Source organism: Schistocerca gregaria, chromosome 3 (genome assembly GCF_023897955.1).
Source record: "Schistocerca gregaria isolate iqSchGreg1 chromosome 3, iqSchGreg1.2, whole genome shotgun sequence".
Taxonomy (NCBI): Eukaryota; Metazoa; Arthropoda; class Insecta; order Orthoptera; family Acrididae; genus Schistocerca; species Schistocerca gregaria.
Window position 1 is genome coordinate 643,055,382 of NC_064922.1, and position 25,763 is coordinate 643,081,144.

The 25,763-nt window shown below is 42.9% G+C and overlaps 1 protein-coding gene across 1 annotated transcript in view; it reads right to left on the reverse strand.

Annotated features, from left to right (window-relative positions):
• Positions 1-939: 939 nt before the first annotated feature.
• Positions 940-25,763, reverse strand: part of LOC126355544 (uncharacterized) — a 119,923-nt gene continuing 95,099 nt past the window's right edge. The window contains exons 5-6 of the mRNA XM_050005902.1: positions 19,972-20,073; positions 940-1,528 (exon numbers count right to left, since the gene is read on the reverse strand). Of these exons, the coding sequence (XP_049861859.1) occupies positions 1,396-1,528; positions 19,972-20,073 (235 nt within the window). The 3' untranslated portion in view covers positions 940-1,395. The remainder of the gene's footprint in view (positions 1,529-19,971; positions 20,074-25,763) is intronic.

Sequence of the window (25,763 nt, forward strand, 5' to 3'; positions counted from 1 at the left end):
CGCCGGCACGGTACAGATCATATATCTGACAGTTACATTCAAAGCTACCAGTCAAGTCTCACAACCTGTTCTCACAGCTTTACTTCCGCAATATCTCACCTACCTTCCAAACTTCTGGAAACAATCCCGGAATGTGGCTAAGCCATATCTCGGCAATATCCTTTCTTTCAGGAGTGTTAGTCTTGCAAGTTTCGCAGGGGAGGTTCTGTGAATTTTGGAAGGTAGATGAGATAATGTTGGAAGCAAAGCTATGAAGCTAGCGCCTGAGTCGTGCTTGGGTAGTTAAGTGGGTAAAACACTTGGCTGATAAAGGAAGAGGTCCTCTGTTCTAGTCCTGGTCCGAATGGGTTAACCGATTACATAAGAGAGAGAGGCAAGGACTGCTGGCAAATTGAAGATTCACTTACTTTTGAGTGTAAATTTTGTGTATTGTAATAACAAAAACAATTTCTGATAAAACAGACTCACACACACGCACATAAACAGCTCTCATGATATCATGTCTACTCTCACACCTGGAAGTAATATGTATTTTTCACTATTTCATAATATTACTTTAAAAGAAGGACATTATTGAATGCAGTTTATTTTTACAGTCTTTAGTTTTGTTTATGAGACTTTTATTACAAATCGATACATTACAAGACAATTGGAATACGTCTTTAATTAAACGATGCACTAGCACCGGCCATCTTCTCACAGTTGCTTCCGCAGCACACGCTATTCAGCCTTATTTTCATTTATGGAACCTGGCATAAATTCAGGTATTGCTATATTCTAGTCGAAAAATATCATGTTCAGCTCTTCTTACGAAAACAATGTGCGCTAGAAACAAAGCGTTATAAAAAGCACTGTGCGACGATTTCAGCAATAAAATAAAGAGCAACCGAAAGCGGAAGCATGATATCGGCATCAGCTGGAGGACTTATAGACTGTTATGTAACATTATTTTCGGAATTTTATTGTTCAGTAAAGAATAACATGAGTTTTTGCCGCCTGCTTCACCAATGGAGGCAAGTAGAAAGACGGTAATAGTACTGCACGTCACATCAGCTGACAGCAGCTCAAACGTTTTGTTATTAAAATCTTTTAATAATTATTTATTCGTCAGAACTCTGCAGAAAGTAGATGAATAAATAATATAGTTTGCTCCACTGGCAGTCCTTTGAAACAAAGGCACACAGCACGTAATATGAGGACATAGATGAATCTGTCCAAACGCTAGCCTTGATACATGGCGCAAGGAAGAGAAACTACTTTTGGTACTTCCGCAAAAGCTAATAACCGAAAACCAAATGCGTCTGCTCTACGATGATATTCTTCGTCCGGTGGAGAGGTGCAGCGAAACTCTGTCCACCGACGCCCAGGCTGGCCGCAGGTGGGTGGAGGCGCGGCTCAGTTGTTGGGCGCGACGATGTGTATGGTGAGCCAGCGCACCATCTCCCGCCAGAGGCACAGGGCGTCGTAGTTGATCATCTCCTCCGTGGCGGCCGGGCACCGGTACTGGAACACGGCGCACGAGCGGCCCCTGCGTGCACACCAGGCGGCACACATTCTTCACTGCTTTGGCTTAACTATATAGTAACAGACCCCAGACGTTTAGCTCCATTGTCAAACTACACTCCTGGAAATTGAAATAAGAACACCGTCAATTCATTGTCCCAGGAAGGGGAAACTTTATTGACACATTCCTGGGGTCAGATACATCACATGATCACACTGACAGAACCACAGGCACATAGACACAGGCAACAGAGCATGCACAATGTCGGCACTAGTACAGTGTATATCCACCTTTCGCAGCAATGCAGGCTGCTATTCTCCCATGGAGACGATCGTAGAGATGCTGGATGTAGTCCTGTGGATCGGCTTGCCATGTCATTTCCACCTGGCGCCTCAGTTGGACCAGAGTTCGTGCTGGACGTGCAGACCACGAGAGACGACGCTTCATCCAGTCCCAAACATGGTCAATGGGGGACAGATCCGGAGATCTTGCTGGCCAGGGTAGTTGACTTACACCTTCTAGAGCACGTTGGGTGCCACGGGATACATGCGGACGTGCATTGTCCTGTTGGAACAGCAAGTTCCCTTGCCGGTCTAGGAATGGTAGAACGATGGGTTCGATGACGGTTTGGATGTACCGTGCACTATTCAGTGTCCCCTCGACGATCACCAGAGGTGTACGGCCAGTGTAGGAGATCGCTCCCCACACCATGATGCCGGGTGTTGTCCCTGTGTGCCTCGGTCGTATGCAGACCTGATTGTGGCGCTCACTTGCACGGCGCCAAACACGCATACGACCATCATTGGCACCAAGGCAGAAGCGACTCTCTTCGCTGAAGACGACACGTCTCCATTCGTCCCTCCATTCACGCCTGTCGCGTCACCACTGGAGGCATGCTGCACGATGTTGGGGCGTGAGCGGAAGACGGCCTAACGGTGTGCGGGACCGTAGCCCAGCTTCATGGAGACGGTTGCGAATGGTCCTCGCCGATGCCCCAGGAGCAACAGTGTCCCTAATTTGCTGGTAAGTGGCGGTGCGGTCCCCTACGGCGCTGCGTAGGATCCTACGGTCTTGGCGTGCATCCGTGCGTCTCTGCGGTCCGGTCCCAGGTCGAAGGGCACGTGCACCTTCCGCCGACCACTGGCAACAACATCGATGTAATGTGGTGACCTCACGCCCCACGTGTTGAGCAATTCGGCGGTACGTCCACCCGGCCTCCCGCGTGCCCACTATACGCCCTCGCACAAAGTCCGTCAACTGCACATACGGTTCACGTCCACGCTGTCGCGGCATGCTACCAGTGTTAATGACTGCGATGGAGCTCCGTATGCCACGGCAAACTGGCTGACAATGACGGCGGCGGTACACAAATGCTGCGCAGCTAGCGCCATTCGACGGCCAACACCGCGGTTCCTGCTGTGTCCGCTGTGCTGTGCGTGTGATCATTGCTTGTACAGCCCTCTCGCAGTGTCCGGAGCAAGTATGGTGGGTCTGACATACCGGTGTCAATGTGTTCTTTTTTCCATTTCCAGGAGTGTAGTTGGCTCTTCATTTATCTTGGTAGAAATATAAACAAAAAGTCATATGACTGGTTCCAGTTGTTGAACAACCATCTTCAGATCTACGAAACGTAATGGCGAACGTTTCTTAGTAAGCAAAATTACATTGATGAAAACTCGGGATATGTAGTCGAAATCAAGGGAACTCAGAAGTATTATCAATAATTGAGAGTTCGATTAAATGAATGTTTGACTGTCAAGGAGGAATTATGAGAAAGCAGGCTCCCAAGATCTCTTTTCCACGCCGAACAAACTGGGTCATCAACACCTGCTCTTTCTCCACAAATCTTATAAAAAGGATTTTTTAACAGTTTGTGAGCTACCCGCAACTTGAGGCGAACCCTTAAGTGCCGAAACTAACAGCGAATGACAGCCTTTCCTTTAAGCGTTCAATGTCCGACTGGTATGTTTTGCACTATACACTGACCAGGCCATTTGAATAAGTTTTATTCAAGACGTACGAACTTGAGTTGCCAAGATCGTACCTCCTTCCGTAGCAAACATTTTCAGCAATCTGCTTGCTTCTGGAGTGTCGACAGTGTGATGGCCGAATCCTCAGAGTTTTCGCTGCATCCATCTTTTTTTCACTACTCATTCCACTTTATCAATAACCTCCTACTCTTCTGCCAGAGTTTTCTTTCAAGACATTTCTACAAAAGAAACATGTACTTTCATACATCTTGTATTGTTGAGCAAACAAAGAAGTTCGAGACGTAATGAATGACTAAATATGTACGGAGAAAACTGATAAACAGTTCGAGTTATGTAGTGCAAGACAGGAGCTAACTACAAAGGTTTTTGGGTGGTCTGTCATGACAATCACTTCGATTTGTCGACAGTTCCCATATATGTTTCATGTATTCGTTTTATACATAATTTTTCAAGTAAACAGGAAACTATTTCGGTTTATCTATAAATTCGATTTTTAGAGGCTCGAGAGTCAAGTGTAACATTTTTTACTTAATTTGTTATATCTTGAGCTCTCACCAGTGTCATTTGTCTTCAGAACTATTTCATAGAGCTGAAAATGTTTTCGCAGTAACTAAAACCAGTTACCCACCTATCCACTTCTTTATATAGCGGCCAAGACAAAGATGTTGACTATTACGAATCGCTTCTCACGTAAATCAACTATGTCTGGTCACGCATCTATATAGCTCTACTACAGAGAGGTCATCATGAAATAGAGAAATACATACTCAGTTTGGTGAAGACAGAAGATGAAGCATTTTTAATTCTGTATGTTCCTAAAACAGTCTACGTCGTTTAAAGATCTGTTAGTAAGTTAGAAAAAAGCGCGCACACCGCTGCAATGTGGAATATTCATTCCTAATACAACCTACTGTGGCTGCGACTAGACTATATGTAAGCGATATCCTTTCTTCCACGGGTGCTAGTCCACTACCAAAGTATCTCACGCTCACATCACAGAGATAAGGTACGCCGGCGACATGTGCTTCGTGGGTGACTATACTAAAGGGATTCAAAACTTAATTTCTACATTTCTTGAGCCTTGTGGAAGAACTTATGTTAAAATAAGCTTGAGTTACGGTGATAGACTCATCTCACAGCAATTAATACCTTAATATACATGGTGCTTATAACTAAACATTCGCTACTTGAGGCAATATAGACGGAAAACTATTTACCGTGTGCGTACGCAACTGTATAGGAATGATGTTCAGACTGTACGCTGCAGGATTTGCGTTATTAGCAGTGTTGCTGTCGTAACTTGCCATTAGGTGCCAGTACCCGTACGGTGACCTAAGGATGAAACACAAGAATCGACGTGCAGACATTCAACATGGGTCTGCTCAAGGTAGCCGGTCTTTACTGGTAAAGCTCTTTAATCGAAGCAATTGAATACTACTGCTGCCCTTCGCGATTATCAAACGCATTAAAGTGGAGAAGTCTCTTTTCGCACGAGGCTGGAAGAATGTGATTCGGAAGTTCGAATCAAATGGCGATTTGGGAATAACTCCGGGGAGGGGCCGATGGATAAGTGCGTCACAGATTGTTGTAAAGATTAATGTAGCCACGTTGTGACCTGGAACGTAAACATGATACGCAGTTAACAAATGTTACCCTGTCATGTGTAAAGTAAAATGTGTTTCTTTCAGTGGTTTATCCGTTATTTCTATTTCGTATGTTCTTACAAATCTTTCCACAGAGTTTCACCACCAAGTAGCGGAAGTTTCATTATAACTTCCATTTACATCTCGGTGGAGACAGTTTGAAGCAGGCTGAAAAGTATAACTCATCTGGGAAGCACCTTAACTCTGAAACACGAATCACAGGCCTAAGCCGGCCCTCATTGCAGCCTAAGTAAGAAATGTGAAAACAGCACTGTTGTTGACACCTCTCGAGGATGCTTCAAGAGCAAGTGACGAAGCGCGTCGTCTACTATGAATTGCTGCACAGCAAGCAAAAACAAGCGCGGCCATTGCCGCCATTACAAAGACATACAGTGAACGAAACGTAGGAACCACCAGCTAAGAAACACCTACAAACCAGACGTTTGGCGAAACAGAGAGCAGATAAATTCGAAGAACAAAGGGAAACTGATCTCGTCACCGAAATAGATAAACTGCAAGCTAAGAAAGCTACTTACAGGGTGTTTCAGTTGATGTGTTTTTCTCTGTAACCTACAAAATAATGAGTGAAAGGAATAAGAGACTTTTCTCTTTCTGAAGGGTTATAGCTATAGTTTATTTAGATAGAGTTATAAGAACTAATTATAATTTTTTACACAGAGCATTATTTTCTTTCGTGAAATTGATGAGTTTGGACCACCTGCATACAAATCAATTTAAATCAAATTTCTATCAACTTTAGGTAGTGGCTAGATACAAACGTTCAAAGTTTTAGGAGCGGATGTAAATTTCTATACAGAAAGTTGCTGGTCTCACGGAGCACAAGTTTTTTCTACGTGTAGTTTGAAGTCATACAGTATGTATCTTTACCCTGGTGTACACAAGGAAGGTCAGAGTTCACAGGTGAGGTTGGGTCTGCCACAGATACTGACGTGGAATAAACGTGGCATGCATAACTAATGTGGACTAGGCACACTGTCTTGACAATCATCGAAACACGCTACGCATAGCAGCATCAAATTCCTTTTGATGAGATGGGATAAGATGCTCGAGCTGAAGCTCTATTGTGTCGACGGAAACTCCTTGGTCAAAAGGGGTTGCATCAGTCTGGGAGCAGGGTCCATGGTAGATTGTCGGACCAGTGGCGACTGTCGCTAATTGCTTGCTAAAATGTTGTTAATTATTGAATTCAAAAGCTTAATTGCAGGCTGGTGATTAGTGCGGTCGCGCACATGAGCCAGAATAAATTAGAGATACAATCTAAGAATGATTTCAGAATTTTAAGAGTTGTTGTGAAACACATTGAATGTAGTGTTGAATGTGCTATGCTCATAAATCACAGGAATCGATAAAAGATATACCTTGAAAAAGAATTTCTGTGTGCTCTTATTGCAAAGTAAGGATTTCCGCCAATTATCAGAATTACAGTGCCACTTCTGTACAAGGCCACAGCGAAGCTTTATCAATGCAGTGAAGACTCATCTTTAGACGAATAAAGTTAAGTACTTTACAGAGAACGATAGCGAGATGCAATGAACTTGCACATTTCCAAGGACAATCCTCAGATGTACGGATATTCTGCTACAACAAGATATTGAGGAACGCCTACTTAAGGCAAGGGCAATGTTGAATAAAGAGACACACTAATTTTACCAACGGGCTTGTGAAAGAGGGACGAGGGGCGGAGAACGGTTTGGGGCATGCTCTTGTGCTTGGGTTGGGAACCTGCCCTAAAGGAGGAAGAACCAAAAGTGATCAACAATATGAGAATGCAAACAGCAGTGCAAATTGCGGTGTTACGCAAACTTAATGTGCACACAGGAAGCGTGACCTGTAATTGAGAAAGTGTAATAATGATCTCCATTGGCAAACGATTCGGAATTAGTCCCTCATCGGATCTTCGGGAGGGACTGATGAGAGTCTACCATGAGGAAAAGATTCAATATTCAACAAAAGGTAACATTCTGAGAGTCGGCAAGTGGAAGATCAGAAGTAGTTTCGAAGGCTTTCCTGGAGTAAAAGTATTGAACGTCCTCTAGGGTTTGCTGCCGGACCCTAAAATCACCTAGATTCAATATTTGGTGGATACAGCTGTCCGTCTTCTTCAGGAGAATGCTGCTGCTGCTGAGTCCCCTTGGAAACTGATGCCAAGGCTGCAAATCGTCGTCCTATATAGGCCTCCATACCGTACACGGGCATACGCCCCCATCACAGTTGCCGTCCTCCAGGACTGGCCAGATGGGGCCGCCTTTAGCAGAACACCGACGGCAAGTATATATCCCTCTTAAAGGCTGTTTTCAACCACTCGGTGTTGCCGCACTGAAGAACGTTCTGATTTGATGTGGGGTAGGTCGGGGTTCGGTGTCTTGCAAAAAGGAAAACCATTGTCTCTATTAATCAAATTCTTCGCCTAATTACAGTTGCCTAGAAAGGGAACCCACCATTTGAACTTCCCGCCAATTCCCGGTTGAGAGGTGGGGTGGAACAGCAGTAAAGCCTTGGGACAAAGAAATTCTCGCCACTTTTGAAATTCCCACCATTTTTTAATTTCCCACCAAAATTTGTAATTCGGCCAAAATTCGAAATTCCCAGCAATAGTGTTGGTGGGAAGAGGGGGAGGGGGGAGGGAGGGGAGGGCTGGGGAGCTGTGGGCGAGGGACCGGAGATCGATGTGCCTTCTGGGGAAAACCCTGGACATTATATAAAGGAAGTGGGGTAATAAATTGATCAATTCATTAATTTGAACACCAATTTGATACCAAAATTGGGGTAGTACCGGCTTATACCGTTACTAACGACATCATCTACGAAAAGCCCAATGGCACTTTCGATGTTAACTACTGGGTCCTCTAAGTTGCTTTATTTCTGAAGACTTCTCTCCGTTCAGGATGACGTGTTCCGTTTGCTAGAACCTCCTCATTCTAGTCACGTAGTTGGTCCGATATTCCATACGCTTGTATTTTGTTAATTAGATGGGGACTAAGAGACTGAGCTGTGTTTCACAAGACTGTTGTTCTCCGAACCCAGGTTGGTTCCTACATAGGAGATTTTCTGTCTCCAGAAGTGTCATAATACGAGAACACAAAACATGTTCCAAAATTCTACAACAGTCCAACGTCATAGTTGTGAGAGTCTGTTCGACGACTCTTCTTGAAGACGGGAATGGGCTGAGTTTTTTTTCCAATCATGAGGAATGTTTCGCTCCTCAAGAAAGCTACGGTACACTGCTTGTAGAAAAGGACAAATCCTTTTGCATACTCTGTGTGGATCTATTTAGCTATTTTATTTATTATTTATTAATTTGATGCCATTTACAAACAACCTGTCACCTTGTTACCACGACAGGTCGTACTTTCACAACACGAAATTGTACATGTATACAATGTGATACTTATTTGTTTTCTCTTATTTTTGATAAGGATTAATAATATTGTAGCTTTAAAAACTTAAAACTTAAAAGTAATTAAGAAACTAAAATCTTAAAATTTTCAATTTATGAATGGAAAATACGAATTTATGAAGACAGAGAAGAGATTATTACATACATATATACTTTCTGTAGGGCTGAAATGGTGTCCCGTGAGGTCCAGTGGCCTTTCGTTGGCAGTTTAAGTGCTCTCCTTGAAAACGTCAATCTAAATTTTAGAGGCTGAATGTAGACGCAAAAGGACGGTCACCCAGCCCACTCTGTACCTGATGTTGTGCAACAAATGACCACAAGTTTTTCGGAAGATGGTTAGAGTAGCATGGCTCTCAGAAATGGACCGCATGGACACCCGACTTACCACCAGAAAATCTCTTTGGAAAGTCAAGGGATTCTTCAATTTTTTCCGAAACCACAACCCATGATGAATGCAAACAGGAAAGCATCCAGGAAGCTTGTCACTCTGTGACACTAGTAACTTTATGTACCGCATGTGGCAGCAGTTCCTAAAACCTTGAATCTTTCTAACTTCTTAATCGAAACTATTAGATATTTGCTTGGAATCGATATACAAGCAGCTGATTTAAATACATCAGATACACGATAGAAAAAAAATAATTTTCTGTTAAATAGTTACAACTCTTAGATGTAGCTCTCTAGAAAACAATTCAGTTGTGTTCACAACTAGGCATAAAGAGTAATGATTCTTAAGTTTACCCTATCAAAATAAATATTCCTTTTACTTATTACTTTGTAAGTTTCTGAGAAAATTAGCTATTTAATGGAAGTTTCGTAGATCCATCTTCTATTTCAGATGGAGAGTGAGATAACTGCTTCTCAGTATACGAGACTTATGGCAACACGTTCAGCAGTGTGTTTAAACCTCGTTATTGAAATGCGACCGGTTTCGATGACACTGCATTATAACTAGACCTCTCTGTTGATATGAGCCTGATGTCGTTGTAGTGTCACCGAAACTGGTCGCATTTGAATAAAGAGATTTAAACTCACTGCTAAAGGTGTTGCCATTAACCTCATATTTTAATGGCGTTCTGACGCATTCTATATCTAATCGTTCATTCGAAACCAGAGTCGGGTACTGCAGCCACTTCGAAGGACACGAGTGGCTAGTAACTGTGACAGTATTCGCTGTAGCTCTTAAAAGCAGGAAATAGATTGGATTAGATGGGATGGCTATGGGATGGACTACGAAAGGCGGCTTCTGTGATGTTTAGAGAGTTAGAGAGACGTAAGTGTCTTACAAATTTTAACACACAGAAGGAACACGTCCGCAATGTAATATAGCTCTGACGATGGAGGAGTGAGAGAGAGGACAACGTAAAGTAAATAACTACATCGGTTGCGGCCACATTTCTATCTCGTTGTCTCACGAGCTGGTTGGGCCTCCACTGAACATCGCCTATTCAAGAACTTTCTTGAGGAATTTCAAGTGGTTGTCGCAGAGCTACTACCAGTAGTGGTAGGGACATCCATTAATACACAGAATCTCTGAGTCATGTTATGGTATACATAAGTAATGGTCAAGAAACCTTCAATCCGAAGCAGTAGTTCACGAATTCCAATGTCTTGTTTAGATTTATGTTTTGACTGAATTTCCGAAATCAGTTCAATCTAATTCTGGAATGACACCTATGAAAACAGGACAGTGACTTCCAAACCTACTCTTACCCAAAATCAGCTTCTGCGTCTCTGACAACCTCAGTGTCTGATGTTAAAATTTAAGCTTCTACATACGAGTTTACGTAAGCAGTATATCTATGGGGCCTTTCACTCACGAAGACAAGTCAGCAAAGCATTTGTGCCATTTCATTCTCTGTTACTATTGCAAAATTCAAAAAATCCAAGATGGCGGATGGCGGGAAATTATAAAACGCAAGATAGCACTAGCCGAAACTTCAAAAAGCAGGATAGTGGGTAATTCATACAAATAATTTAAAATGATTTCCAAGAAATTTTTAAAAATTCTAGAAAATCAGAACATCCATAACGGTGGAACTAGCCCAGATGCGGTTTGCAAACTCCTCCTTGCTCCCTCCCCTCCTCCCCCCCTCATTATTCCCAAACCCCACTAATCATTTCCCAATATCTAAGAGTCTATTAAAATAAAACAGCCACTCACAGTGTAGCTCTAGAGCAGCCAACCTGGCTGTACTCAACAGAACCTGATCTGTCTCAATTTTTAAGGTCAAGTTAAGAATTCATCCAAAAATTATGTGAAAGATCTGTTTACCGTATTTCTACATTTGAAACACATCACCAGATCTCTGCTCATAGACGAGAATTCTAGCTCTGTACAAAATAACATTGTTTCTCAAAATACCGAATACTATAGTAGAAAATACCTATGGCACTTCTGTCGTAGTTTAATTGTTCTACAAGATTTAAAAAAAAACTGTGTCGCTTGCATATTGGCACTATTGATAAAACCCAGAGGTTAAGCAGCTCTTCCTGACGACTGAACTTTGATTTGTATACCACTCTTTGTAACCATAATTGATTTTCATATTATATTTCCGCATCTAAATTGTGTCTATTACTTATTAAAATACGTGAAAGTTACTTATTGGCACTACTAAAATAAAAAAGTTAGTAGACGACTATAATTAGATTTACATACCACACGTTAAATTTAGGAAAATGAATAAAATTTAATTCTATAATATTGAAAACCATATATAAGCACTGCAAATCTAACTTACAGTTTGACGAGCACTTTTCGACGTGAATTACAAAAAGAACTAGGTTTTTCCTGTATCTCAATCAGTCAAAATGGCGACTTTACACTGATATCAAAGTCAAACATTATAGTGACACCATGGTAGAGGTTAACTTCATCTTGCCGTTCAAAACGTCTCTTGCCTTCTGCTGCTGCACAATGGAGACTAAATGACCCTTTAGCATACTGAACGGTAGTAATACGCATTCTATAGGGGAAAAAACCAGGTTTCCTGTGCTTTCACGATCACCCAAATATTATAGTGACTCTATGCTAGGATATTCATTTTATCTTACAGTGTTAAAAGTCTGTCATCTTACGCTGATAATGCTAAGCAGACACGACAGCGATACTTCACACAAACCAGTTAGCAATGAGGGAGCAACAAAGTTCAATTTACATGACGTCTACTACTGTTCCGTAAAAGCGTATGGATACGTTTTAACACTGCCTTCCTTACATGACTCGGCAACTTCCGGTTACTTCCAAATAATTTGCGAGTAGCTGCAAGTACTACCCGTTAGTTCTGACTATCTCTAAGACGACATGTTGCCATTTGTAGCGAAATGATGAGTTGTAGCCATTCCCCCAAGATACTATTGTATGGGGCCTCGCTAGCCAATTCACATGGTGACTGACATGGCCCTGGATACTGTTGGGTGGTGCAGTGTTGGCCAATAGACAAGATGATTACTATTACTCCTCGATAATTTTGGTGAGGCGACAATGATGGTCAGTTTAGATTATGACTGTCGTTACACTGCACACGCATTTACCCCTGCAACATTCACAAAATTTGAGATTGTGTCAATGCACGTGCACAGGACATTGAAATAAGATTTCCATTGGCTAAAAGGGCATTCTTACCACGAGAATTCTACTAGTAGCAGACATAGGCCTCAATTCGGGGAAGAAATTTCTGGCAATGTACATCTGGAACGCACACTGTATTGTAGTAAAACAAGGACTGTGGATAAACCGGAAATAATCGGAACATTTCGGATATCGAAAATTAGGTGGACTGTTAAGGTGAGGAACGAGAAGGTTTTCTGCAGAATTGGCGAGGAAAGGAATATCTGGAAAATAGTGGCCAGAAGAAGGGACAGGATGATAGGACATGTATTAAGACATCAGGGGTTAACTTCTATGGGGCAAGAGGGAGCTGTAGAGCGTAAAAACTATAGAGGCAGACAGAGTTTGGACTACATCCAGCAAATAATTGAGGACGTAGATAGCAAATGCTTCTCTAGGATGAAAAGGTTGGCACATGAGAAGATTTCGTGGCAGACTTCATCATACAGTTCAGAAGACTGATGACCCAAGATAAAAAACACTGTCAAAATATGGAAAGCAAAGCACTTGCAGTAAAAGAGATTTTTTTTCGCAGTATCAAAGGTGAAGAAGCATTCATAGGTCTTAGGGTAAGCTATTTAGAGCCCATGTTTACTAGATTTTTGTACTTCAGACCATATTTCCCTGAACACTGACCATTCCTCCAGGGACAACCTGTACTGTGTAGTATGATGTTGTTACCACAGTAAAGCTATATACATTCGGAGGAAGGCAATGGCAGACCACCCCCGCTAGCACCTTGCCTGGTGCGGGGGTGCGGGTTCCCCGCATCGTCCCCTACGCTCCTCGGACTATGGGACATCAGGAAACATTAAATTTACTGTGGCTGCCATTATTGTGATGAAGCAAGGCAGATTAGGAAATACTGTTCATAATTTTTTGACATGTGGGTACACACGTAATTATTGTGACCTGAAGCTGTAACAACTTGCCCCCGAAACTATACCAATTTGTCCCCAAATCTGTAGCAACTTCCCACCCCCTACTCAGGTATCAACTTTCCCCACAACTGTAAGAACTGGCACCAAAATTGTAACAACTGCCTCAGTCTTTATAGGTTGCAAATAGTAATTTTATCGAATAGAAATTTAGCTTTTCTGTAATTAAATTAACATACATATAAATAAACCAATTTTTATAAAGCAGTTTTGCACAAAATTTTGTTAATATTTACTTTTCAATTTATCTTAGACTGTTTGAACATATTGATTCACATCAGTGTAAATGATTGTATCTTTGACTACACAGTGTTGTCTCCGGTCTTGTTGGTCACATATGATTTTAGTAAACTGCAGGAGCATCCAGGGAAAGACAACAGAAGTAGTATCTCTTACTGAAGGTTATAATGCACAGATAGTATTGGAAACAGAAAGATTTTGAAACCAGACCTCAGTGACAACTAAATCCTAAATTCTGATTGGAATGTTTATAATAAAGAGAAGCTAGTATACAGTGGTGGCAGCCTGTCAGCTCCAGTAAAAAATTTAATAAAATCTTGCGAAGTTATCAAGGATCCCTGAATGTGAATTAATCTGGGTGAAAAAGAGTATCAAAGAACGGTAAAAAATGGTGATCGGATGCCTTTATAGAACAGCTGGGTAGGACCTGTAGCTGTAGATGGCTTCAGACAGAACTTGCAGAATATCATTAGTAATTTTCCTGACCATACCTTTATAATGAGGGGGGGGGGGGGGGGGCGGGGGCTGACTTCTACTTTTCAAGTACAGATAGGGAGTGTTATGCCATCAAAACTGGTGCAAGAGACAGCGATTCGTGCGTCATTGTTCTGGATGTCCTGTCCGAAAGTTACCTTGAGCAGGTAAATGGAGAACCAGCTCCAGAGGGTAATTTCTTAGACCTCCCGGCAACAGACAGACCTGAAATTATCGAATCAGTTAACGTAGAGGAAGGTATCAGTGATCATAAGGCTGTGACAGCATCAACGATGATGGGATTTACAAGGACTGTTAAGAAAGGTAGGAGGATATATTTGCTCTGCAAGGATGGTAGGACACAAATTTCAGAATATCTCAGCAGTCAGCATCAAATAGTCGGTGATGAAGACGAAGATATGCAGAACAATGGAAAAAATTAAAAGGCATCGTTCAATACGCCTTAGATAAGTATTTTACGAGCAAGGTTTTAAGGAATTGGAAAGATCCACCACGGTTTAATAGCCGTGTTAGAAAAGTGCTACCAAATCAAACAGCACTTCATCTCAGATTAAAGAGAAGTGAAAAGCTAGCTGATAAACAAAAGCTGAACGAAATGAAAATGAGCGTAAGGAGAGCAATGAAAAAGCGTTCAATCATTTTCACCGTAAGACGTTGTCAACCGATCTGACTAAAAACCCTAACAGATTTTGGTCGTATGTAAAATCAGTAAGTGGGTCAAAAGCATCTATTCATTCTCTCAGCGACCACACCGTCACTGAAACGGAAGATAACAGAGTAAAGACGGAAATATTGAACACGGCCTTCCGAAGTTGTTTCACTGTGGAAGATCGTAACACAGTCCCTCCTTTCAATCGTCGTATGAACATCGAAATTGCAGGTATTGATATAACCGATCGCGGAACTGGAAAGCAGCTACAAACGCTTAGTAGTGGAAAGGCGTCAGGACCAGATAAGATACCTATAAGATTCTATTAGGATTATGCGAAAGAGCTTGCTCCCCTTCTAGCAGTACTTTATCGAAGATCGCTTGAGCAACGGGAGGTACCTAACGACTGGAAAAAAGAGCAGGTCATTCCCGTTTCTAAGAAATGCGGCAAGACATATCCACACTATTATAGACCAATATCGGTGAAGGCAATCTGTTGTAGAATTATGGAACATGTTTTATGCTCAAGAATTTTGACGTTTTCGAAAAATCAACAGCTTCTCCAAAAAAATTAACTCGTATTCCGCAAACAGAGATCCTGCGAACCACAGCTCGCCCTGTTCCTCAACGAGATCCACAGCGCAGTGGACAACGGCGCTCAGGTCGATGCCGTGTTCCTTGATTTCTGTAAGGCACTTGTCATCGTCCCGCATTGCCGTTTAATGAAAAAAAAACACAAGCTTAGGGAATATCTGAGCAGACTCGCTATTGTATTCAAGACTTTCTTGCAGACAGATCTCAACACGTCGCTCTTAACGGAACAAAATCGACGGATGTTAATGTAATATCCGGGGAGCCACAGGAAAGTGTGATAGGAATCGTTGCTGTGTACAATATGGATAAATGATCTAGTAGAAAGCATCGGATGCTCTTTAAGGCTATGCGCAGATGATGCAGTTGTCTACACCAAAGTAGCAACCGCAGAGAATTTGCAGAACGGCCTGCAGAGAATTGATGGATGGTGCAAGCTCTGGCAGTTGACCCAGAATGTAAATGAATGTAACGTGTTGCGCATACATAGGAAAAGAAATCCACTGCTGTACAGCTACACTATTGATGACAAACTGCTGGAGACAGCGTCTGCCGTAAAATATTTGGGCGTAACTATCCAGAGCTATATTAATTGGAATGGCCATATAAAACAGATAGTGAGAAAAGCAGACACCAGACTCAGACTCATCGAAAGAACCGTAAGGAAATGTAACTAATCCCCGAAAGAAGTGTCTTATAAGGTGCTTGTTTGGCCGCTTCTCGATTATTGTTCATCTATCTGGAATCCCTGTAAGGTAGGCTTGATAAAGGACACAGAGAAGAAGCAACGAAGAGAGGCGCGTTTCGTCACGGGATCGTTTAGCTGGTGAGAGAGCGTTACAGAGATGCTAAACAAACTACACTGGCAGACGTTACCGGACAGCATTTTTCAGTAGGAGTCGGACAACATATTACTTCCCCCCACAGACACCTAGCTTATTGACCATTAGGAGAAAATTCGAGGAATTAGAGCCTATACAGAGACTACCGACAATCATTCTTCCCACGCACTATTCGCGAGTGGAACAGGGTTGGAGGGATCAGATAGTGGTACCGAAAGTACCCTCCGACAAACACTAGTAGGTAGTTTGAGGAGTAGATGTAAATATGGTGGGAAGAGCGAATGGAGGCACGAGTGCTGTGAGACCTTTTAAGAGAAGTAGACATATTTGTGTTGATGTAACAAACAGTTAGAACATCGTAGCACGTATCTTTTGTGGACAGTCATCTCAGTAGCATTACAAGAAGCGTAATGCAGAACTTCTTTTATTTGATACTTGGTGAATCCTCAAACTTTACAGTTCTCAAAAGAGTACCATATCTCCTACAAGTAAGAACTGCAAACACTGTCATACCCTTGAAAAGAGACAATGATGCTGACATCAAGAGAATCAACTACGTGCAATTGTAATAGTTGAATATTTTGTGAATGTCTTTTCAGTTTCATACATCAGTAATCAATCTCCGTGGGGTGGCTGAATCATTGCATTGACATTATCGAAAGCAAAATGTTACTACTTGCCCAACAGCAGCAGCAACTGGCCCCAAAATTGTAAACAGTTGCCACAAAACTGACCCTTTTTGCTCCACCCAGTAATATCAGCAGGTGAATGGTGGTAATTTGGTACAGTGTTGGGGCATTTTGTTATAGTTTTGGGGTAAGCTGTTTAAGTTTGGAGGCAAGTTGTTTAAGTTTTTTAGCAAGTTGTTACAGTAGTAGGGCTAGTTTATATAATTTGTGGGGGTAGCTGTTACAATTGTAGGGCCAATTTGTTACAGCTAAAGAACGAGTTATTACAGGTGCAGGGGGTCTTGGAAAGCCGGATGGACATATCTACATACTACGGCACATGATGGGCGCAGTGGCTTGGTAGTGTGTCGCAGCTGTCAACAGTAGTCTGTGGAACATTACCACAGCTGTTGACCAGGTTCTGGACCAGCGCAGAGTACAAATGCATGTCAAGATCGACGCGTTGTTCGAGCGATGGTGGCGAACAACATTCGTGGATAAAATCAAGAGGCATGTACCAGCTGCAGTGTTATCATTGACAACTGGGAATCGTCTGCTTGCAACAGGTTTAAGGGCACTTGTGACTGTGGCCAGGCTACCTCTGACACCGCCAACCATGATTACTCTTGTGCCGTGAACGGGTTAACAGATAACCGGAGTAGCGCTTCATTGCCTTCAGTGACGCGAGTAGATTCTGTCCGTATGCGAATGATGGCAGTACATGTGCTTACCATATACCTGGTGAGCTGCATATTCCAGAGTGCCTTCGCCCACGACAAATGGGTCTCATTCCAGGCTTCATGGTGTGTGGGAGGTGATCAGTTACAAATCGCGGTCACATTTGTTGTTTCTGCAGGGATAAGTAACCAGTGCCCGCTATACTGCACATCTTTGACAGAAAGATGATGTGCCTTTTTAGCAGCACAATGCACGTCCTCTCACAGCTGCTGCGATACAACGTATTCCTCGAGGTCTTCAACAAATGGCCTGCAAATCAAGATCACCAGACCTGTCGCCGATGGAACACGTATGGGGCATGATGGAGCGCAAGCTCACTCGTTCTCCAGAGCGTGCAAAAACTACTGCTATATTCCAAAAAAGACTCAAGATACTTGTGATAATCTATCTTATGATGCCATTCGACGCTCTTATGTTCGTTTGCATGCTAGAATGCATGCCTGCGTTGCCGACAGAGTAGGGTACTCTATGTATTGAAGTGACTGCTTGAGTACCCATCAAAGTGACAGGTTTGTTTCATTTGCTCTGCCTTCGTTACCATATACCCCTATAGTCGTAAACTCGCTAACACCTCACTTGACAATAAAATGACCGTGTCCTCGAGATTATTTCCCTTCTTTTTCAGCAATGTACACCTCTATGTAGCAGTACGCCTCTGAACTGCTTCGATGTTCTCCTTTAATCTGAATTGGTGGAGATCCAAAACACTCGAACAGTACTCAAGAATGGGCTGCGCAAGTTTTCTGAACGCTGTCACCTTTAGGATGAACTATACTCCTCTAGATTTCTCCCTGTAAACAGAAATCGACCATTTGATTTCCCTACAACTACCTAAAAATGCTTGTTCCATTTCGTGTGCCAATGCAAAGCTAGACCTCGTGATTTAACCTATATTTCTGTGTCAAGCAGCAAATATATCCATCCGCACTAAGTTACATCTATATCTACAAGGATACTCTGCAAATCACATTTAAGTGCCTGGCAGAGGGTTCATCGCACCACCTTCACAATTCTCCATTATTACAATCTCGTATAGCGCGCGGAAAGAATGGACACTTATATATTTCCGTACGAGCTCTGATTTCCCTTATTTTATCGTGGTGATCGTTCCTCCCTATGTAGGTCGGTGTCAACAAAATAAGTTCGCATTCGGAGGAGAAAGTGGGTGATTGGAATTTCGTCAGGAGATTCCGTCGCAACGAAAAACAGCGGTCTTTTAATGATGTCCAGCCAAAATCCTGTATCATTTCTGTGACACTCTCTCCCATATTTCACGATAGTAATAAAACGTGCTGCCCTTCTTTGAACTTTTTAGATGTACTCCGTCAGTCCTATCTGGTAAGGATCCCGCACCGCGCAGCCAGCAGTATTCTAAAAGAGGACGGACAAGCGTGTTGTAGGCAGATTCCTTAGTAGGTCTGTTACATTTTATATGTGTCCTGCCAATAAAACGCAGTCTTTGGTTAGCCTTCCCCACAACATTTTCTATGTGTTCCTTCCAACTTAAGTTGTACCTAGGTATTTAGTTGAATTTACGGCTTTTAGATTAGACTGATTTATCGTGTAACCGAAGTTTAACGAGTTCCTTTTACCACGCATGTGGATGACCTCAGAATTTTCATTATTTAGTGTCAACTGCCACTTTTCGCACCATTCAGATATCTTTTCTAAATCGTTTTGCAGTTTGTTTTGATCTTCTGATGACTTTATTAGTCGATAAACGACAGCGTCATCTACATACAACCGAAGACGGCTGCTCAGATTGTTTCCCATATCGTTTATATAGATAAGGAACAGCAAAGGGCCTATAACACTATCTTGGGGTACGCCAGAAATCACTTCTGTTTTAGTCGATGACTTTTCGTCAATTGCTACGAACTGTGACCTCTCTGACAGGGAAACACAAATCCAGTGACATAACCGAGACGATATTGCATAAGTACGCAATTTCACTACGAGCTGCTTGTGTGGTACAGTGTCAAAAGCCTTTCGGAAATCCAGAAATTCGTAATCGATCTGAATTTCCTTGTCAATAGCACTCAACACTTCATGTCAATAAAGAGCTAGTTGTGTTTCACAGGAATTATGTTCTACATTTAAAGAACTCGGTCATTTATCACTCTAAATGTAGATTCTTCCCGACTCATCCCGTATCCTCCTACAGACGCTCAACGATGTCACTTTTCCGTACGTTTGAGAATCATCAACAAACAGTCGCAGACTGGTACTCACTTTATTGTCATATCGTCTGTGTGTACAGAGAATAGCAGCCATTCCTTCACACTTTCCTGGGGCACCTTTTTGGTAGTAAAATTTCTTCCCGTACCGATTATCCTCAAAAACTCAAGAGTTATTTTCAACATTACGCTAATTCCGTATCGAGATCGTTGTGGTAACGATCGCGAGAGGCTCTATAATCGGCTTACTGCGCTCTGCAGAATCCTGGCCGCCACCGTAGAGCGCAGCCGCTAAATCGGCCTAATAGGGCGCCACTAAAGCCGAAATTGCAGCGTATCGCAGGGCGCACCCTCCAGGATGTGCCACTTGGCGCCACTCAGGCAGGCAGGCTGACCTGCGTGACTGGTGGCAGGAGGCGCTAGTCAGCAACCGCCGGCATGCCAGCCGCGAGAACACAGCTCACCTGTCTTGGCCGCGGTACGACGCTTCCATGTACGACAGCAGCCTGGCGCCTTCTGTCGTGTTGATCAGGTGCGACGTAACGTACTGGTAGCTGCCACTGAAACTGAAAGGAAAGAAACAAATCAGTACGAAAAAGCAAAGCAGTCATCACTCCAAAAATTGGTTTGAAAATCATAGTGCTTCACTACACACAGTTCTATTGGAGATGGTGTACCGTTGCTTTTTCCGACCTTTATAGTAACATACCCAACCAGTTATAGGAAGACACAAAGTTTCACGTGGACTTCCAAATACGGTTCAACTCAGATTTTTACGTTTATAAAGGGCGGTCATATGTTTCCGTTATAATGCCGTACATTCTAGAATCGGTGTGCCAATCGGGCAAAATCACTGTGAGCGTTGTGGCAATCATCCCACTGACAGAACAGGTTGAAGAAATCCGTTCACGAAAAAAAAAGAAAAGAAAAGAAACAATGTCCTGGTGGGTGAAGAAATCCGTAACTCTCTGTTGCACTTTTCGGCCGGAACGCCAGGAACCGTCAACCCTTCAAGGTCTTTTTTTAAAGGACCGAAGGTGTGATAATCGCATGAGGACAGATTAGGACTGTAGGGCGGGTGCTCGAGTGTCTCCCACTTGTCCGTGGAGGATGACGCTACCTTGTCAGATCGAGCAGGATCCTGTGTAGAATCGTGACCAGCACGGAAACTGGCGCACCACTCCACAGCGGTGATTTTTGACAGACATGCTGCCCCGCACATATTCTTCGCTCCTTGATGGATGTCTACCGGTGTTTGTTCCTCAGCAGCCAAGAGCGAATATCAGCACAACGGTACTGTTTGGATATACACTCCTGGAAATGGAAAAAAGAACACATTGACACCGGTGTGTCAGACCCACCATACTTGCTCCGGACACTGCGAGAGGGCTGTACAAGCAATGATCACACGCACGGCACAGCGGACACACCAGGAACCGCGGTGTTGGCCGTCGAATGACGCTAGCTGCGCAGCATTTGTGCACCTCCGCCGTCAGTGTCAGCCAGTTTGCCCTGGCATACGAATCTCCATCGCAGTCTTTAACACTGGTAGCATGCCGCGACAGCGTGGACGTGAACCGTATGTGCAGTTGACGGACTTTGAGCGAGGGCGTATAGTGGGCATGCGGGAGGCCGGGTGGACGTACCGCCGAATTGCTCAACACGTGGGGCGTGAGGTCTCCACAGTACATCGATGTTGTCGCCAGTCGTCGGCGGAAGGTGCACGTGCCCGTCGACCTGGGACCGCACCGCCACTTCCCAGCAAATTAGGGACACTGTTGCTCCTGGGGTATCGGCGAGGACCATTCGCAACAGTCTCCATGAAGCTGGGATACGGTCCCGCACACCGTTAGGCCGTCTTCCGCTCACGCCCCAACATCGTGCAGCCCGCCTCCAGTGGTGTCGCGACAGGCGTGAATGGAGGGACGAATGGAGACGTGTCGTCTTCAGCGATGAGAGTCGCTTCTGCCTTGGTGCCAATGATGGTCGTATGCGTGTTTGGCGCCGTGCAGGTGAGCGCCACAATCAGGACTGCATACGACCGAGGCACACAGGGCCAACACCCGGCATCATGGTGTGGGGAGCGATCTCCTACACTGGCCGTACACCTCTGGTGATCGTCGAGGGGACACTGAATAGTGCACGGTACATCCAAACCGTCATCGAACCCATCGTTCTACCATTCCTAGACCGGCAAGGGAACTTGCTGTTCCAACAGGACAATGCACGTCCGCATGTATCCCGTGGCACCCAACGTGCTCTAGAAGGTGTAAGTCAACTACCCTGGCCAGCAAGATCTCCGTATCTGTCCCCCATTGAGCATGTTTGGGACTGGATGAAGCGTCGTCTCACGCGGTCTGCACGTCCAGCACGAACGCTGGTCCAACTGCGGCGCCAGGTGGAAATGGCATAGCAAGCCGTTCCACAGGACTACATCCAGCATCTCTACGATCGTCTCCATGGGAGAATAGCAGCCTGCATTGCTGCGAAAGGTGGATATACACTGTACTATTGCCGAAATTGTGCATGCTCTGTTGCCTGTGTCTATGTGCCTGTGGTTCTGTCAGTGTGATCATGTGATGTATCTGACCCCAGGAATGTGTCAATAAAGTTTCCCCTTCCTGGGACAATGAATTGACGGTGTTCTTATTTCAATTTCCAGGAGTGTATTTGTTAATAGCGTTGCCATAGTTCACGTTTCCTGATTTACCTCCACCACTTCAGAAAGACACGAATGTCAGACTATTTCCTGGGGCCCAACGGAGTCGCGATACGTTGCATGTGCACTCCTACAACGCCCTCAGAGGGAAAGTTTTCCATCGCTCCTTATACAAAAAATTTCTTAGATGAAATAAGTCGTAATAAAATTCGTAAGGCTGATCAAGAATTAAATTCGAGATCTCCGAATTTCTGTTGTAGAAATATTAGCCGTTGTTTTTGAAAACTTTATTTTGGCTTCTAGTTTCAACGTTTCAGCATCGTCTTCGCCAGGCCTCTACAAGGTTACAAAAAATTATTGATACAATAAAGTAGAAAATAAGTTCAACAGTATAATAAAGCTTACATCAAATAGATACAACCAAATAATTATGAAGCAAAAATAATATGAACAACGCTGTTCATAGATAGAAGTCGTGAGCACATCATCAGGTCTATTAAGGCAACTATGGCACACAATGTCTCATTGTAACGGGATGTAGCAAATCTGCAATTCAATGAGCAATACATGAAGCACATTTAGTAATAAATAAAAAATAAGGGACTCGTAATGAAGATGCAATAGGGATGGTATAAATATATACAGTTATGGTGAATGAAAAATATATGCAAAGTAGTAGTAGAAAATGGCAATAATTAAACGAAATGAAAAATAGTTTAAGGTAATATTGCGTATAATGCGTATGCAACATCAAAATGAATTATTTATTAGGTTTAAAACAAAACAGTAAAAGATAATGTCATGTACAAAAATATGCCAAGCTATGTTGTGAAACCCACATCTGCTGGTACATATGCAAAGCAGGGTGAAAACATAAATGGGCAATAAGGGAGAGTGACCATTCAATTGCAAGAACATCCCGTCGGTAAGAAGTTACGGAGTACTTGTCATATTATACAATTTATTCACCTGGAGGAATCTTGCATAAGCGACCTGCACTCCTTTTTTAATGAAGACTGCATATACTGTATCACTGTGCTTAACAAGGAGACTACTTTTTAGATCTTGGATCTGTTCAACACAGCTGTACTGTTTTAAGGAAGAGGAGTTTTGCAGCTTTCGACGTTCACATTATGGTGTACAAGTTTCAAGTTTAGCCATTCGATGAGCAACCTTTTCAGAGATTACGCAATTAATTGGTTTACAACTTGAGCGCTGGGACATCGTACATTTTCTCTAGCCTTATGAAATGAAAAGTTGTTATCACCCGACGATGAACCTATAACGGTATGAAATTGGCTGTGTTACCTAATAAAGGGATTTGTTTACAACTAATTCGGCCTTGAAGAATTTCCAGTCATTTGATAAAAAGTTTTATAGGATTTTTAAGATTATTTTCGAGAATTTTTAGAAATTTATTTACAGTAACAATGAATAATCTAAGCAGCTGTTGCTGTAACTACAAAATAGCCTCTACAATGAAAACTGTTAAAACAGAGCGAATTACTCTGTGACGAGCACCAGTGATTCCTTGGATTACCAATATCAGCATTCTCAGCAGTCTACTCTCACAGACTTAGAAAATCTATCAGTTTTGTGTCGGACTCGCCCGCTATATAAGTAAGACTTTACCTAATGCCGATATGCCGCTATCAAAAAACAGTAAACTTTTAAGTTACGTTGACTTAAAATAAGGGCTTGGAAACGTCTCAGAAGTAAATCGGAAGGTGTTCACTGTATCTAAGAAGAACTGACCAAACGTCTTCAATTGTTTGTGCCTTTTGTTGTCCATCTGATATGTTGCGCAGAATGAAATTCTCCCTCTGCAGTGTAGTATGTGTGCTGTTATGAAACTTCTTGACAGATTAAAACTGTGTGCTGCACCGAGACCGAACTCAGGACTCCATTGTGTTTGAAAGAAGGATTAGACATTTTAGGTACCGCATAGTTTTTAATTCACGAGCTCGGTTTGTAAATGAAATAGTTTCCGTCTCCAGACGTTCCTAATGCAACATAGCTAAAGCGACACACTGAATCAGATGAAGTTATCCAAAACGTAACCATACGATTTTCGATTTGATTATTTTGTGGATCACTTTATGTACTGTACTCCAATTACTGTGCTGGACTCAAAATAAAAGAAAGGTCTGGAGACGAAATTGTATAATTTTTGAAATCGACTAAGCGAATAAAACATCGTCAGTAAAACAGCCGAAGGGATTGTCAAACGGTAGTATATTATTCCACTGCATTTGAAAGAAGGATTAGACATTTTCGGTACCGTATGTTTGATCATTATACTACAAGGGCGCATCAATATGGCAACCCTGGATTAAATGTTTATCTTCGTCTGCGCAACTTCTCTGACATGCTTACAACTCTGAGAAATTACACTTTATGAAAACCCACGTCTCATCCTTCTTATGAATCCAAAATAAGATTTTAAAATACATGTCATGACATCACAAAAACTTCCGGTAGCATAAAACAAACCCTAGAATACTGTCAGGTGCTTGAGAATTAATAAGCACTATTCAGGTTTAGATGCTGGTTCTTTTTCTTCTTAGATATGGAAAAATATACAAGGGATGTCCAATAAGTAATGAAACACAGGTTTTTCTTCGACTAATTTCGGTTGAAAAAAATGCGGAATTCGTTCCGGAGAATCATTTCCGCTCCAGCCCCTACGATTTCCTGGAGGTGGGATAGATCGCAGCGTTCAAAATAGCGTCTGTAAATGAGGTGCGTTCCAAGAAGAGAGCTGTCACTGAGTTTCTTTTGAAGAACTTGACCTATTTTCCACGTGTCGGCCGGCCGCATACGGCTGGGATTGCTGCAATGCTGGACATCAGCGTGTTAGTTGCCACAAAATTGCAAACTAATTTCTCCTTCTCCTTGACAATGGAAGAGCTCACAAAACTTTATTGGGCTGTTCTTCCTCATTCACCCTACAGCCTGGATCTAGCACCTTCTGAATTCCATCTTTTGGCCCAATGAAGGACGCACTCCGTGGAAGCAGTACGTGGATAATGAGGAGGTTACTGATGCACTAAGACATTGGCTCCGACAGTGGCCAGTAGAGTGGCACCACGCACGCATACAGACCTTTACAGTAAGGAGGGGTGGTAAGGCTGCCCCATTAAACGAAGACAACGCTGAAAAATAGGGTTTTGTAGCCAAAGAGTGGGAAATAATATAGCGTATTGGAATCCTGAATCAAACCAACATGCTTTCGGAAAATAATTGTTTCATTACTTCTAGAAAGCTTCCCATATTACGTTTTAAAAATGTGATCTGTTCTACTGATTGTAGTTACTGAGAGTAATATGTGTAACTGAATGATTATTAGCCCCTGTTCACGGTTAGAGCCAAAGAAATCGGGACACCTGCCTAACATCGTGTAGGGACACCGCGAGTACACAGAAGAGCCGCGACTTGACGTGTCATGGACTCGACTAATGTCTGAAGTAGTGCTGGAGGGAACTGACATTATGAATGATGCAGGGCTGTCCATAAACCCGTAAGAGTACGAGGGGGTGGAGGTCTCTTCTGAACAGCGCGTTGCAGTGCATCGCAGTTATGTTCAATAATATTAAA